This window comes from Pollicipes pollicipes, unplaced genomic scaffold (assembly GCF_011947565.3).
Source record: "Pollicipes pollicipes isolate AB1234 unplaced genomic scaffold, Ppol_2.1 Scaffold_4219;HRSCAF=4965_pilon_pilon_pilon, whole genome shotgun sequence".
In the NCBI taxonomy this organism is placed as follows: domain Eukaryota; kingdom Metazoa; phylum Arthropoda; class Thecostraca; order Pollicipedomorpha; family Pollicipedidae; genus Pollicipes; species Pollicipes pollicipes.
In genome coordinates this window covers 33,515,845-33,528,863 of record NW_023596448.1, presented here as the reverse complement: position 1 = coordinate 33,528,863, position 13,019 = coordinate 33,515,845, and the positions used below count along the sequence as shown (strand labels likewise).

The 13,019-nt window shown below is 52.4% G+C and overlaps 1 protein-coding gene and 1 long non-coding RNA gene across 2 annotated transcripts; one reads left to right on the top strand and one right to left on the bottom strand.

Moving 5' to 3' along the window:
* Positions 1 to 4,252: 4,252 nt before the first annotated feature.
* On the bottom strand, positions 4,253 to 8,603 carry LOC119095618 (early nodulin-75). The gene is made up of 4 exons (XM_037218476.1): positions 8,576 to 8,603; positions 6,618 to 6,838; positions 5,347 to 5,441; positions 4,253 to 5,081 (listed from the first exon to the last, which is right to left on the bottom strand). The coding sequence occupies exons 1-4, from the start codon at positions 8,580 to 8,582 to the stop codon at positions 4,256 to 4,258; spliced, it is 1,149 nt and encodes a 382-aa protein (XP_037074371.1). The 5' UTR covers positions 8,583 to 8,603; the 3' UTR covers positions 4,253 to 4,255.
* A 407-nt stretch (positions 8,604 to 9,010) lies between these two features.
* On the top strand, positions 9,011 to 11,004 carry LOC119095729 (uncharacterized). Its single transcript, XR_005093934.1, has 3 exons — positions 9,011 to 9,064; positions 9,537 to 9,620; positions 10,750 to 11,004. It is a non-coding gene; the product is annotated as an uncharacterized LOC119095729 (long non-coding RNA).
* The last annotated feature ends 2,015 nt before the right edge of the window (positions 11,005 to 13,019 follow it).

Sequence of the window (13,019 nt, the reverse complement as noted above, 5' to 3'; positions counted from 1 at the left end):
ATATAAGGTATATATTTCATTGCCAATACCTTGGTAAAAAAACCGCGAACCTGCTCCTTGATGAACATCGTCGCGCTTGTGCGAGTATGAAGCAATGCCAACACAAATAAGCACAGGTCTGCCCCTATTCAGGGGAGCAAAGTGATCATGCACTGCCACGCGGGGTCTCTGTCGATGGCACTACAACGCAGTCGAGCAAAGGCATGAATGATAACCGGGACAGTGTAACTCCATGCGGAGAGCACTCGCATCCACAGGAGCCGTTAAGCACGGTTTGGGTCTGGCTTCCTTGTACAAATTTCAGTTCCGTAGTCCCGTAAGCCCCCCCCCCCCCCCTCCGCCCCTTCCTCCGCTGCCTCCGTGGAGGTCGGCCGAACTGCTTTCGACGCTAAATGAACTGAGCTGCTGAAGAAGTGTTGACCCCAATCCAACGGCATGGATCATCAGCTTGAATATAAGCGCATTGCACTGCGTTTTAAGTGTCGCGCCGAAGAATGAGAACAGCACGCCTGTGCGGATGACGTCATCTGTCAAATCGCGCAGAGACCGCAGGCAGCCCTGCATCCTGTAGTGCTTTGAGACTGCCGCATGAGCACCCTACGCGCATGCGCAGACTGAACTGCATGCCACGTCAATGCGCCTGATGGGAAATGCGTGACAGACACCTCCACCTCTTATGTCTAGTGTCTAACACGAGGGGCTAAGTCGTTAGTTTCGCAGAGATTGACATCGATTAAGTTTGATTTCTTGTGCAAGGTGTGAAGAGTTCAGTTATCGTCGATTGTTTTCCTGTTTCGTGCAGCCGTCCCTTCGAATCCGTAAGGTACACACACAGCCTTCAGCAACACTGCCGGGCCTTAAACCCATACTCCGTCAGCCTTGAGCCTTTAGCGTTCACTTCTACCCAACACAAGCACCAAAATCACCAAACACCAAACATGCTGCCCGAGTCCCCATCCCCATCGCGCCGGCACCCACCCCCGCCGTTGGGCCCACGCTCCCCCGTCACCCGAGCTGCCGGACGGACCATCGTTTCTCTTAATAGAAAATAGTGACGGAAAAAACTTTGCCACCCTTAACCCATTCGCGATCCGCCCCGCCAAATAGAGCACAACGTTGGAGAGGTGGAGGGGGCCAAACCCCTTCACTCGGCAGCTCTGTTGATAAAAGTCCACGGCGCCCATCAGGCGTTCGCGCTTCTAAGGCTGAATTGCTTTCTGGTGCGAGACGTCATAGTTGTGATGGCAGACCGCCTGAACACTGTTCAGGCGGTCGTGTACGTCCCGGCCCTCGCCGAGATGTCCGAGGAGAACATTCTCGGCGAGTGTCTAGCTCAGGGCGTAACGGAGGTGGTGCGCCTGCCGTCGCGCCGTCCGGAGCTTGGGCCCAACCCCTGTTCCGATTGCGTTTCCGGGGCACGGCCCTTCCGCCGGGTACATGCGGGTACATTCGTAAAAAAAGCCAAATGCCAAAAGCCAAAATCTAAAAAGCCAAATGCCTCTCAGATCATCATGCAGTACACGCATCAGAATTAGTGGCAATCTTTTCAACACTTTGCCATGTTAAAGAAACATGCCATCAAAACAAACTGTAATTTGCACCGATTCCAGCTCTTCTCTGCACGCCATATCAGCTATACACAATTCCTCGCACCCTTTTATTTACAAAATCCTCTCCACACTGTCATCACTACCAGCGGAGTCACACGTTATCTTCCTCTGGATACCAGGCCATGCGGGCATCCAGGGGAACGACCTCGCCGACGCTGCTGCAAAAGAAAGCATCACCATGCCAGCCCGAAACCATCTTGCCTGCCCAGTACCAGACTATCTCACTGTTATAAACTCAACATATCGCTGCTTTTTACAACGCGAATGGGACGAACACGGCCGCCAACACATGCACAATATCAAGCCAACACTCTCACCCTTGAGCTCAGGCAACCAGAAAACGCGCCTTAAGGAGATACTTCTCGCTGGGCTACGAATAGCCCACACAAAACTAACTCATGCATGCATCATAGAACGTAACCCACGACCACTCTGTCACTACTGCCACACACCATACACGATAGCACATTTCATGCTGGCGTGCCCAGTCTACAGGCGCTGCCGTGAAAAACTCGTGCAGTACACAAACAAACACAGACTCCTATTGACGCTGCCTACGATACTGGGCGACACACATCCTGAACTCTTGACGCTCCTCCTCGAATGCCTACACAAAAACAATTTAGATAATTACATGTAACAACGTAAATGTTGCGAGGTTTTCACCTGCTCCTCTGCCAACGAGCAGGTTTTTCTCATCGCCGTGAAATTTTTTTCACGCATAATTCGGCCAAAACGTGCTGGTTTTCCTCAATTGCAAAGGGTGTTTTCCGAGCACAATTCGACATAAGCGTGCTGGTTTTTCCCATAGGTATAGGAGTCCAGTTTTTTGTGCTTAGGACTTTTTCGGGATTACACTACACAACACGGCAAGGTCGCACCGGGCCGCTGCCCCCATTCAGTGTGGGGAGCGACCCAGCTCAGGTCGCTGACGGACTTGACCGCCGAGCCGGGGGCCCGCCGTTTGCCGTGCGGGAAACCTTTGCTGCGATGAGGTGGTCGTCCGCCATCCAAACGTATTGCGTTTGTTGAACACAATCAATGTGTGTGTGTCTCGTGTTTTACTTTGCATTTGCTACCGGACGAAATTAGCCGGTTTAACGTGACATAACTTATCCCTGTCCCTTGCTTTGCGCCTGATATCACAAGCTGGCTTAAGGTAGCTTTTTGCCTGGCCTTAAGCCAGAAGAAGTTCCCCCAGCCCCGGCTACGACTAGGTCGCCGCGGCAAAAAACAAAACAAAAACAGACACCTTACGGCGCACGCTTCTGCGGCGTTTTGACGATATTGGTGTTCGTCGGCTCCGCAGCGGGCTGCTCCGAACGAACCTACCCTCAGCCCTGCCCAGTGACGCCCCGGCCCCACGTCAGAGGCCCAGCCGAGAGAGCGCTGCCCAGACGCCGTCAGGGCCTTCTCTGCACAGTGGGATGGTGCGCAACGGGCCGTGCAGAGCTCTATTCCAGACCCAACTGGCTGTGGTGCCGTCTCTATGTTACGGACTGTTTGCCTTCGTATTACCAAGGCAAAGCTCTACTTACCTGCAGTGCCGACCTCATTCTGCAGTGTTCCTGCGCGGACGTAGATTAGGCGTTATGAGACACGATGTACGCTGTCGATTCGTGGTGCAACTGATTTCAGGCCATCCGGGTAGTGTAGGCGGCAAGGAAACACCATAATTCTGCGCCACTGTCGGGTGATTGCGGTCATCATCGATTCCATAAGGGTGTACTGTGTTTGCCCTCTCGCCTGCATCAACTTATCCGTGAATCTTTAAGGTAAAATATACTCTCGGTTTCCTCACTGTTTCGCGTTTTATGAGGGATATTGCAATAGGTGCATCAACACAAAGTTTCATGAAATGGACGCCTCTGCACCAACCACAGATTCCAGTCGCCGTCTAAAGGCGTAATGGAGCAGCGCTGTCTTGACCAGGAATGCAGTCACTAATTGCATAGAACTGGTCCGTGAAATAAACTGACTTAACCGCTTGAAAAAATGCATCTTTTTTATAAAACTATAGCCAGCTCAGCACGACTGAAGCTTATGAACTTCCTTGTAGATCGTGACGGAAAAATGTTTTCAGGTGATTTTGTTTCAAGTATTTCTCAGCCTGTCCCCGTTATTCTTCAGCCGTTGCTTCTCAATTGCCTGTAATGCAGACATTAAATTGGCAGCACTGGCAACACCGTATCGCATTTCGAGGCCTACCAAAAATGATTTACTTAGTGCTATCAAGACCTGTCGTACCGGTAACATTGGCTTACAGTCCGGACAAGTGTTTTGCGAATTCATGTCGCAGTGCATTCCATGGATGCCAGGCATACTTCCCCCACTCCCATTTGATAAGTTCGAGTGAAGGAAGAGCTGTAATATGAAGTCTGGAGAAGCAATTCTCTCAGACGTGGCACGCATCTTCTCATGTGCACAAACTACGAAAAGAAAGTGCCAGACACCTCTAGTATATTCAGTCCATTGCAAAACAAAACAATCACGATAACAGCCCCCAAATCTGTCCCCTCGGTTTCGACAGCAATACTCCACTTATAACAAGCGTTCGCCAAGCATTCGCCGCTTCGAACGGCTGTTTGGACCGCGCGCCCGCTCGGTAAAGCGCAGTACAGCCGCTGCAGGGGAGTTTCAACCCTTCAGAACATGCGCGACGTTCTGGCGCCGACTGGGACTGGCGGGTCGAGGTCGACCGGCCCGCTGGCGCCGCCGCGGGTTGGTGACCCCTGGCTTGACTGCTGACCCTCGACCGGGGGTCGGTCATCATCCTCGGGGGCAGAGCCCTGGGCAGCGGCCGAGAAGTACGGGATCGCGCCGTAGTGACTAGGGTACTGCGGGTACGGAGAGGGGTAGTGGGGTGGGTAGGAAGGGTAGGGCGAGTACGAAGGATACGAGGGATAATGAGGATATGAAGGATACAAGGGGTACGAAGGATAAGTGGAATACGAGGGGTAGTGGGACTGGTATGGGGTCTTGTACGACGGATATGACGAATACCCTCCTCCATAGCCCGAGGAATAGCCAGAGTAATGATCAGAATACCCCGAGGGATAGTAGCCGTGATCATTTGAATAACCCGACGAATAGCTTGGGAAGGGTGTCTGATAAGTCGAATACCCTCCGTACGAGGAGTGGCCGCCACCATACGGCGCGTCCCCGCCGTACCCAGAGTACGAATGGTACGGCTCGTGATACGGCTTAGGGTACGGCTTGGGGTACGGCTTAGGGTACGGCTCGTGATACGGCTTAGGGTACGGCTCGTGATACGGCTTAGGGTACGGCTTGGGGTATGGCTTGGGGTACGGCTTGGGGTACGGCGAGTGCGGTGGATAGCCAGGTGGGTGGTGGTGCGGAGGCGGCGGGCAGTACGGCCCGTGGCAGCCGTGCGCTTCCTTGTGAATGAACTCCTTTTTGCAGCAGATTTTGTTGTAGCCACAGCTGGACGAGGAGCGCCCCTCACCGAACCTGTAGGAGCGCAACATACACGGCGTCGGACAGGAGTCAAAAGAAGCGTGAAAGACAAGGACAGCACGCAAGGCTATCCACTCGTAAGACAGGCACCGACCGTGCCGGGTGAAGGAGCTGCCTACGTCATGCTGCAGCCATCCGCGAGCATCCGCACAATAGTGATATCAGAAGCATGACGAGGAAGAGCCCAAGAAACATTACGCGGTGTGCTGCACGGTGGCGTCTGAGCGGGACGAGCGGAGCCGGCCCGCGGCACACTCACTGGGCGGAGCGAGGGTGAACGGGCCCGGTCTGGCCGGACCGGCCGTACGGCGGGCACGAGTACTCGTCGACGCACACCGTGCCGTACGGACACTCCTACCGAAAGGAGGAGTCAGAACAGTGTGGTAATACATGTAATAATAGGGTAAGAACCGATGTAAGCACTGCCATCTGGTGGGAAATGGCATGGGGCAAAACTGGCAATGGGCTGTGACGTGACACCGGGAGGCATGAACCTGCACGGTTAAAACTCGACAAACCCGCCCGACGCGGATAAAGCCGACAGACGTCAGCGCATGTAAATTGTAACGAGCATCAAGAGTACAACAGCACACTCCTGGTACAAGCATCACGAGCGACAAGAGGCGTCACAACGGACTAGGAACGTTCACGGTGAACTTGGGACACCACAGCCAAACGTCACGGCGGGCTAGAAACGTCACGGCAGACTAAAAACGTCACGGCGGACTAGGAACGCCACGGTGAAATAGGAGTCGAACCAAGCACGTCAGAGGACTAGGAATATCAGCGGAGTGGGGATGTCAGAGGGGGAGCGGGGGGGGGGGGGGGGCGCGGAAGAGTTTGCGAAACATCGCTGTTAACCTTTTCCGCCAGGTGATAGCCAAGCCGAAGATCGGCGAGTGGCAGACTAGGCGGAAAGACATTCCCGTAAAGCAACGTGCCAGGACACTTTCGTGCTCAGAATGAGCGTGCCTGCTATCTGGTGCGAGGGAAATTAACATTATGACCCATTGAAGCACAAATGTCTGCTTCCCAGGGCCCCTTTTCACCGTAAGAAATTCATGCAATGCTCACCGTTAGTTATCAAACACTAATTCCACACAAACGGCTTATCCGGGATGCACGATATAGCTCGACTACCCAAGCAGAGAAACAACATGGAGTGGAGGGTATTAATACCGGCGCGCACAACACAGACCAGCAGTCCACCTCTGTCCTTATGGACCTGGGCTTGGACTGCCGCTGGTCATACAACCCTGATCAGTCATGAAAGACTAACGATTGCATGGAACGTGATGTAGCTGTAATATCGTAGCTGCAATATCCGTACGTTAATCGGCGAGCGGCCGCATGCATGCTGAACACTGCTTGTGAGCTTCCCTAACAAAACTTTACGGATGATCGAATAGGGATGAATCTTGTCAAGACTAAACGCAATTATAAATTTCACGTAATTCGGCTGGTCAGTGGGGAACGCAGAGCTCCCACTCCGTGCAACACTTTCGCTCTGTGGGTCACTCAGTCACTTACCTGATAGCTGTCCGAGATGTGCGCGTACGAGTCGCCCAGCGGCCCGAACCCTGCTCCGCCCTGCTGAGAGGAGGCGGTCCCGAGCGCAGCCCCGTGCCCGGAGGAGGCGTGACCCTGGGCGTCGCGTGCCGCCGGCCAGCCGCCGAACGGCGCCCCCGGAGCGAACGGCTGGCCCGCGCATGCGCACAGCGCGGCCGCCAGCAGCGAGCAGAATAGCGGCGCTGGAAGCAGGCCGCGAACGGTGATAAATCTCTCTGCCCCGGCTGTGACCTTAGGTCACCGGAGCAAAACAAGCCATGAACGGCAACCGCCAGGAGTGCGGAGGCATCTCAGACCGCGTTCTTGCACGTCGTGAATGTTGCTCAATTGATATGCGCGTCGCGGCGTCGATTGGGACATTAATTATATCACATGGCTGCAAGTACAAGACGGACGCAATTACCAAGGGCAGAAACGGGCTTGGATGTCCGGTCCCTCGCCATTCGCTTTTGCCATCACTGTAGACACGGGACACGAGCAAACATTGACCAACCAGCGTGACCACACGAGCAAAATGATATTCCGACCCGGGTCGGAGCACACTGCCACGTCAAAAATTCCAATAAATCATTCATGGAGTGAGTGAGGGATTCCAGACAAATTAGCGCCAAAATACCGCGAACCCGATGACTCCACGTGTTCACGGGCTGGCGGCAAATTCCGTCCCTGGCGTCCGCACCCCTGGCGCCCGGACCCGCCTTCGGCACATGGCTGCGTGATCGGCTGAAGAAAAACGGCGGCAGTATGCGCCTCTATGGTGCAGATTTTTCCCACAAATACTGAACAAACCAAATGCATGAGCCCAATACAAACGCTCTTCAAAGGTAAGACTTTTGCGTTTAGCATGCTAGTTAGTGCACACTAGAAGCGGTCGTTGGTAAAAAAGAGGCGGATACTTGCGGAAGACGCGTTAGTACGGGAAAGCGCTGAAGAGCTGCATCGCAATATAGTACAATTCCAGCTGGTTCGTTCGGCCAAGCCTGGCACATCATAGCTCAGCGGATGAACTGTTGTTTCGACGGAGCTAATCATCATGCTGCCCGATGACAATGCCCATTTCCCAGCGAACTCTTAACCAGCGCAGCGACTTCGTGATTGTTTGTTGAAAAAGCAATTTGGCCAGCGAACCAAGTCAGCAAGAGACACTGATTTAAGGATAGCATAGTTTTTGAGTTTTTGAGTTTTGAATTTCAGAGTTTCTGCTCGGCAACGCACGTGATTATAGATCGGGAATAACGAAACCAGTTACCGACGAACTGAGCCGGATCAAAAACGCCAGCGATGTCGAGGATGTCGGCGACGCAGCGTGCCAATGCAGGCGGACCGTCACCGGACGCCACAGCTCGCACTTCTCGCTCGAGAAGCCCGGTGTGAGAAATTAGGTCGTATCTCTATCAAGCAACGACTTATATAACAATTCGGTGTTCCTTCTGGATGATGCGTCACATCAATGTGCTTTGAATTAGACATACGCAGCCCTCGTCAATCTACCGTAGTGAATTTGGACACAGGTGGACTTTTGAACTGCATATTCACTGCATGGAACTCAAACTCAAAAACAAAAAGTGTCTAGTCTACGAATGTATACATATATGCATGGTTTTCTGATCTTTAATCAAAGCATAAATAGTTCGCCATAAGACTTTGATAAGTTTTGCCCAGCAAACCAAATTTTATGTAGCTTGTGTTGTACCCAGTTTTACTTTGGTGGAGGAGGGCACCATGGCCCATTCGTGCAATAGTATAGTTTAAAGTAGCTAACCATCTCATACTGTGTTTAGCTAAGTTACCAGCACTAAGCGTCTGATTGTCCCAGTCAGCTGAGAACTGCGCTACAAAAGCTTTTGCAAATGCTAATTTGGTTTTGAAACATCACGTTCTTACCATCCGCAGACGACTCCCACCTCAGCGGAACGTACCGTTCATGGCGGCCCTCCGGCTGGTGAGCGCGAGTCGGCAGAGTGACCGAGAGGGCACGGCGGCGCCTCTGTCCCCGCTGACCCCGCTGACCTCTGCCGGCTTCGCGCCCGGCGGCCGCGTGGTGGCCTCCCGCAGCGGGTGCGTTCGGCCGATGTCGAGGTCATGGTTCTTCATCGGTTTTAAAACTATTTTCGGACTCTCTTTCGCTTGCCGTTTTTTTAGCATGATGTTCAACGTGTCCGGGCTGTTCCCGTGTAAAATGTTCACGCAAACCTCATCATATCCTTAATTTATCCGCAAGTTTAATGTACAAGCGCAGGTCATCTCTCAGCCAATCAGCGCGGAGAGCGTGGCGTCGGGCGGGACAGCCTACCAGGCCAGGCGCTCGCTTCCACCCGACAAGCTTCGTTCACATGGCCGCCCTGGCACAGTACGGCGATCCAGCAGCACCGAGTGAGGGCAGTGCCGCCACGTCCTCCCCTGAACCGGTGAGCGTCTGAGGTAACCCTGCTTTGGTGTGCATTCACGTTGATAGTGCTGATCAGATCGGTCAGAAGAATTTCGTTGATGTTACGTGTTCGTGCTATGAATCCTTTTATTTACAATTTGCAAGTTCTTCATTGGGTTTTGTTTGCAGAAAAAAAAACATTGCATTTATCTCCGGCGTCCCCGATTGTTCTCAAGCGCTTGACCGTTTATTTCACACCCTAGATGTGCTGGGTGGGCGTGTAATCTCCGCACAGTTAGTTAATCGCGTTAATTAAGATTAAATCGGGGTTAACTGGTTAACTCGCTAATTCTGTCGCACCCCAATATCAAGTTTCACAGGCGGCGTTGTGGTAAAAGACACTCGCTCTGCACTTTTAGGATTCGCATGATCTGAGTTTCCGTCCCTATTGTTCAAATGAGTAGTTGCTGTACCTCGCACTTTCTTACGAGTGGTGTTCTTCCGCACCGCAGAAAATATGAAGCTTCTGCTGCTCTTGATAGTCTGGTGCGCCGCTGCCCGCGCCGACACTGGTGGGCATGTAGTCTCGCACGGAGGTGAGCTGACCTTGACCCGACTTTCCTCTTTCGTCTCGCACGGAAGTGAGCTGGCCTTGACCCGACCCTCCTCTGCCGTCTCGTACGGAGGTGAGCTGACCTTGACCCGACCCTCCTCTGCCGTCTCGTACGGAGGTGAGCTGACCTTGACCCGACCCTCCTCCGCCGTCTCGCACGGAGGTGAGCTGACCTTGACCCGACCCTCCTCCGCCGTCTCGCACGGAGGTGAGCTGACCTTGACCCGACCCTCCTCTGCCGTCTCGCACGGAAGTGAGGTGACCTTGACCAGACTCTCCTCTACGGGACTACGAGCTTTCACTCGGTGTTTTGCGGCGGGTTTGGTGCGGTCAGAGTACCAGGGCTGCGTGGGTGGTTGACCTGGCGCTGATCTGACTTGATCCCAATCTTGACCGGACGACCTCGGCGTGACCTGACCTATCTGACCTGGCACGTAACGCTACCCCTCCATCGCTCCCCACCTCGCTACGAGAGCGCGGTTTTCACACTGGTTGACCTACGCTTTCGTTATTGTTTTGCGGCCACTTCTGGTGGCGCAGTTTCGCAGTTCGACCAGTTTTCCGGCATTGTTTTACGATCAAGTGCCGAGTTTAGCACTGTGCCACTTATCCCCAGCTACTTCTAGAATGGTAGCAGATTCCTTACCTGACGAGATGAACTATGCTATCTGTTTAAGTCGGTTGCGCTGCACAAAGTAAGCACACAAATTACAAAGTATTGGTCTTTGTTCTAATTATACATTTCATGCTTCCCTCCATGATGACGGCCACAGAATATTCCCAAAGTTCCCTCGATCGCACGTTTTTGACGGGCACATGCGACTGTTCTTGGTTTGTGGTCCGATTCGTGTATGTTTTCGAAATTGAACCACTTCTACGTGTTTTCCTTACAAGTCTGGTATTCCGTAAGCCGTTTTTCACAAACGTGATACATTGTGCATTTCTTTTCAAAGAGTGACTTGCTGATATAGGTGCCTTATGTGTGACGCTTTGGCGGTCGCATCTACGAAACAATAGTTTGGCAGTTTTCTTCATGCAGCCGGAGGAGCTCCCCAAGACTGATCGTCGCTGACATATTTTCTGATTTTCTGACGTTGATGCTTCTGTTGCAGGCTATGGCGGCGGATATGGCGGATACGGTGGCCATGGAGGCTATGGTGGATACGGTGGCCATGGAGGCTATGGTGGATACGGCGGTTACGGAGGAGGCTATGGCGGATACGGTGGTTACGGAGGAGGCTATGGCGGATACGGTGGTTACGGAGGAGGCTATGGCGGCTACGACTCGGGGTACGGCCACGCTGATTATGGAGGATATGGTTATGGTGGATACGGTGGCGGACATGGTTATGGCGGGTAAAGGTCATGGCGGATACGGCTACAGCAGTCCGTACGGTGGATATGGAGGATATGGGGGGCATTGATGTGATAGTCCATTGTAAATACACCGTAGAAACCATGGAATGGCTTCGGAAGGAGAGTTCGACGTTTTAAAAACAATCCTAGTGAGTTTAGCCGTGCAGTTGCATGCAACCCATCGAAACAATTTGCTGGCATTATCGTGGGCCTTAACAGAATGCGATATATCGCTCCTGTGTGTTACTCGTAGCATGACTGGGGCGTACTAATTTCATTATCGGTTTTGTTCATTATCGGTTTGTTCTCATTGGGAGGATTGATATAACGAAATTATGCTCAAGGACGCTTTATGCAAATTCCAAATAGCACTGTCTCTAGCCACGACGAAGCTTTGTCTGGAAAATTGACACTTTGCTTTGTGATCGCTGGTCGCAGCAAATGAGCTTTCTTTCCTTCCCGCATGACTTTCATGCGACGACAGTTCACTCCAGCTTCGTGCAGGGCTAAGGTCTTCCATCAATAAGTTTGCTTTCGCACCAGTCCAACATATATTTCGTGCAAGCCGTCCCTCCAAGAACAATGAACGTAAAACATCGACCGTTGACATGCGTGTCGCTAGGTGTAGTCCAACACATTGTCTGTACGTTGCTGAGCATGAAACGCGTCGCAAATGGAGGCATAAAACAAAACGTCCGGGCCCGGCGACCAAGAGCCCAACAGCGCTTTAGCGTGCGGTGATCCCCAGGCGTCTTTGCTTATGCGCCTGATTTGCATTGATGTATGATAAAGTAACCTTCATTTTTGTGTAACGAAGGGTGCGGTGGAGCTTTCTTCGGTTTGTAACCGACTGCTCGGCGATTTGGGGGTTGTTGCCGTAGTGATAAATCTATCCATAATGAAAAGACGTTAGGTGACATTCATCCGGTAGACTCGAGGGGCTTGCATGTTATCGGGTTTTGTGTGCATTAAGTGAAGTAAGCATACTGTCTGCCAGATTGGCTGATATGACAATAAAAACAGCAACAGCATGACTGAAAAGGCAGTAGATTTTCAGTGCAGAATTTATTCAAACAAATGGGAAACGCAGAGCTTTTGTAACTGCATATAGCTCACAGAAATAGCATACTCGCCTACACACTCGTTAGTCAAATTACTGCGAAACACCAGCATAGGTGAGCCTTTTCAGTTTTAGCAATTCTGGAAAGTGAGTCGTAAGGTTCCAAATTACTTTTTAGTTGTTTCACGTGACGAAGTTTTCATCTCCCACTGAAAAACTTGCCAACGCGGTTGAAGAGCCGACGCTGCTTACTTGAAGTGTTGGCACTCGCTGCCGAAAGCTCCACGTTTGCGACAGAGCTGCGAGCCTTTCCAGCATAGCTTTGGATAATCTCGGGTACTAGTGCCGTTATGTTGTACATATCTCAGGCAGTAACCAGGCTTCCATGGAGAAAACCCGAACACTCTCTTCAAGCCCAGAATGAACGCTTTCTAAGGAATACGAAACAGAAGACAACCCAAGGGAAGACGTGCATGCTGTACACACACGCACTGGGATATGCGTCTCGTATCACACGATCCGTTCGGCCTGCTGTATTCATCTGACTGACTTTGGCTCGTGCACTTGAGCTCATTAGCATGTTGCGGCTGAGGACGTCGAGCCGCTCACTCCAGCCGCCGGCCGATCGCCCAGATATTTCAGAGGTAAGCGCACCGACCAGAATACAGCTATAAATCCGACTGCAGGAAGGAAGCCTGAGCTCGGAAGCACTTTCAGTGTGTGAATTGTCTCAGTTCGCTTCATGGGCTGGGACAGTTCATGAAATGAGACGAGCGCCTAAGCCTGGGCTGGAAATAATCGCTGGGCTACGGGCTGAGTTACCGCAAGCGCGAGCCCGAAAGGAAACTGAATCGAAATCCCCAGACCGGGCCTGGACCAGGCTCAGGCCCGCCACTAGCAGAACTCCAGCAATGTCTCCAGGTCGCAGTTTTGGCGGCAGCAGGCATCCGCCAGCCGAAGTACTTC

Bases quoted from the DNA above. Each gene is read 5' to 3' on its own strand.
- LOC119095618 (XM_037218476.1), bottom strand. The intron at 5,442-6,617 runs GTAAGTGACTGA...TCCTTTCGGTAG, and splicing joins ACATCTCGGACAGCTATCAG to GAGTGTCCGTACGGCACGGT. The intron at 5,082-5,346 runs GTGAGTGTGCCG...GCGCTCCTACAG, and splicing joins GTTCACCCTCGCTCCGCCCA to GTTCGGTGAGGGGCGCTCCT.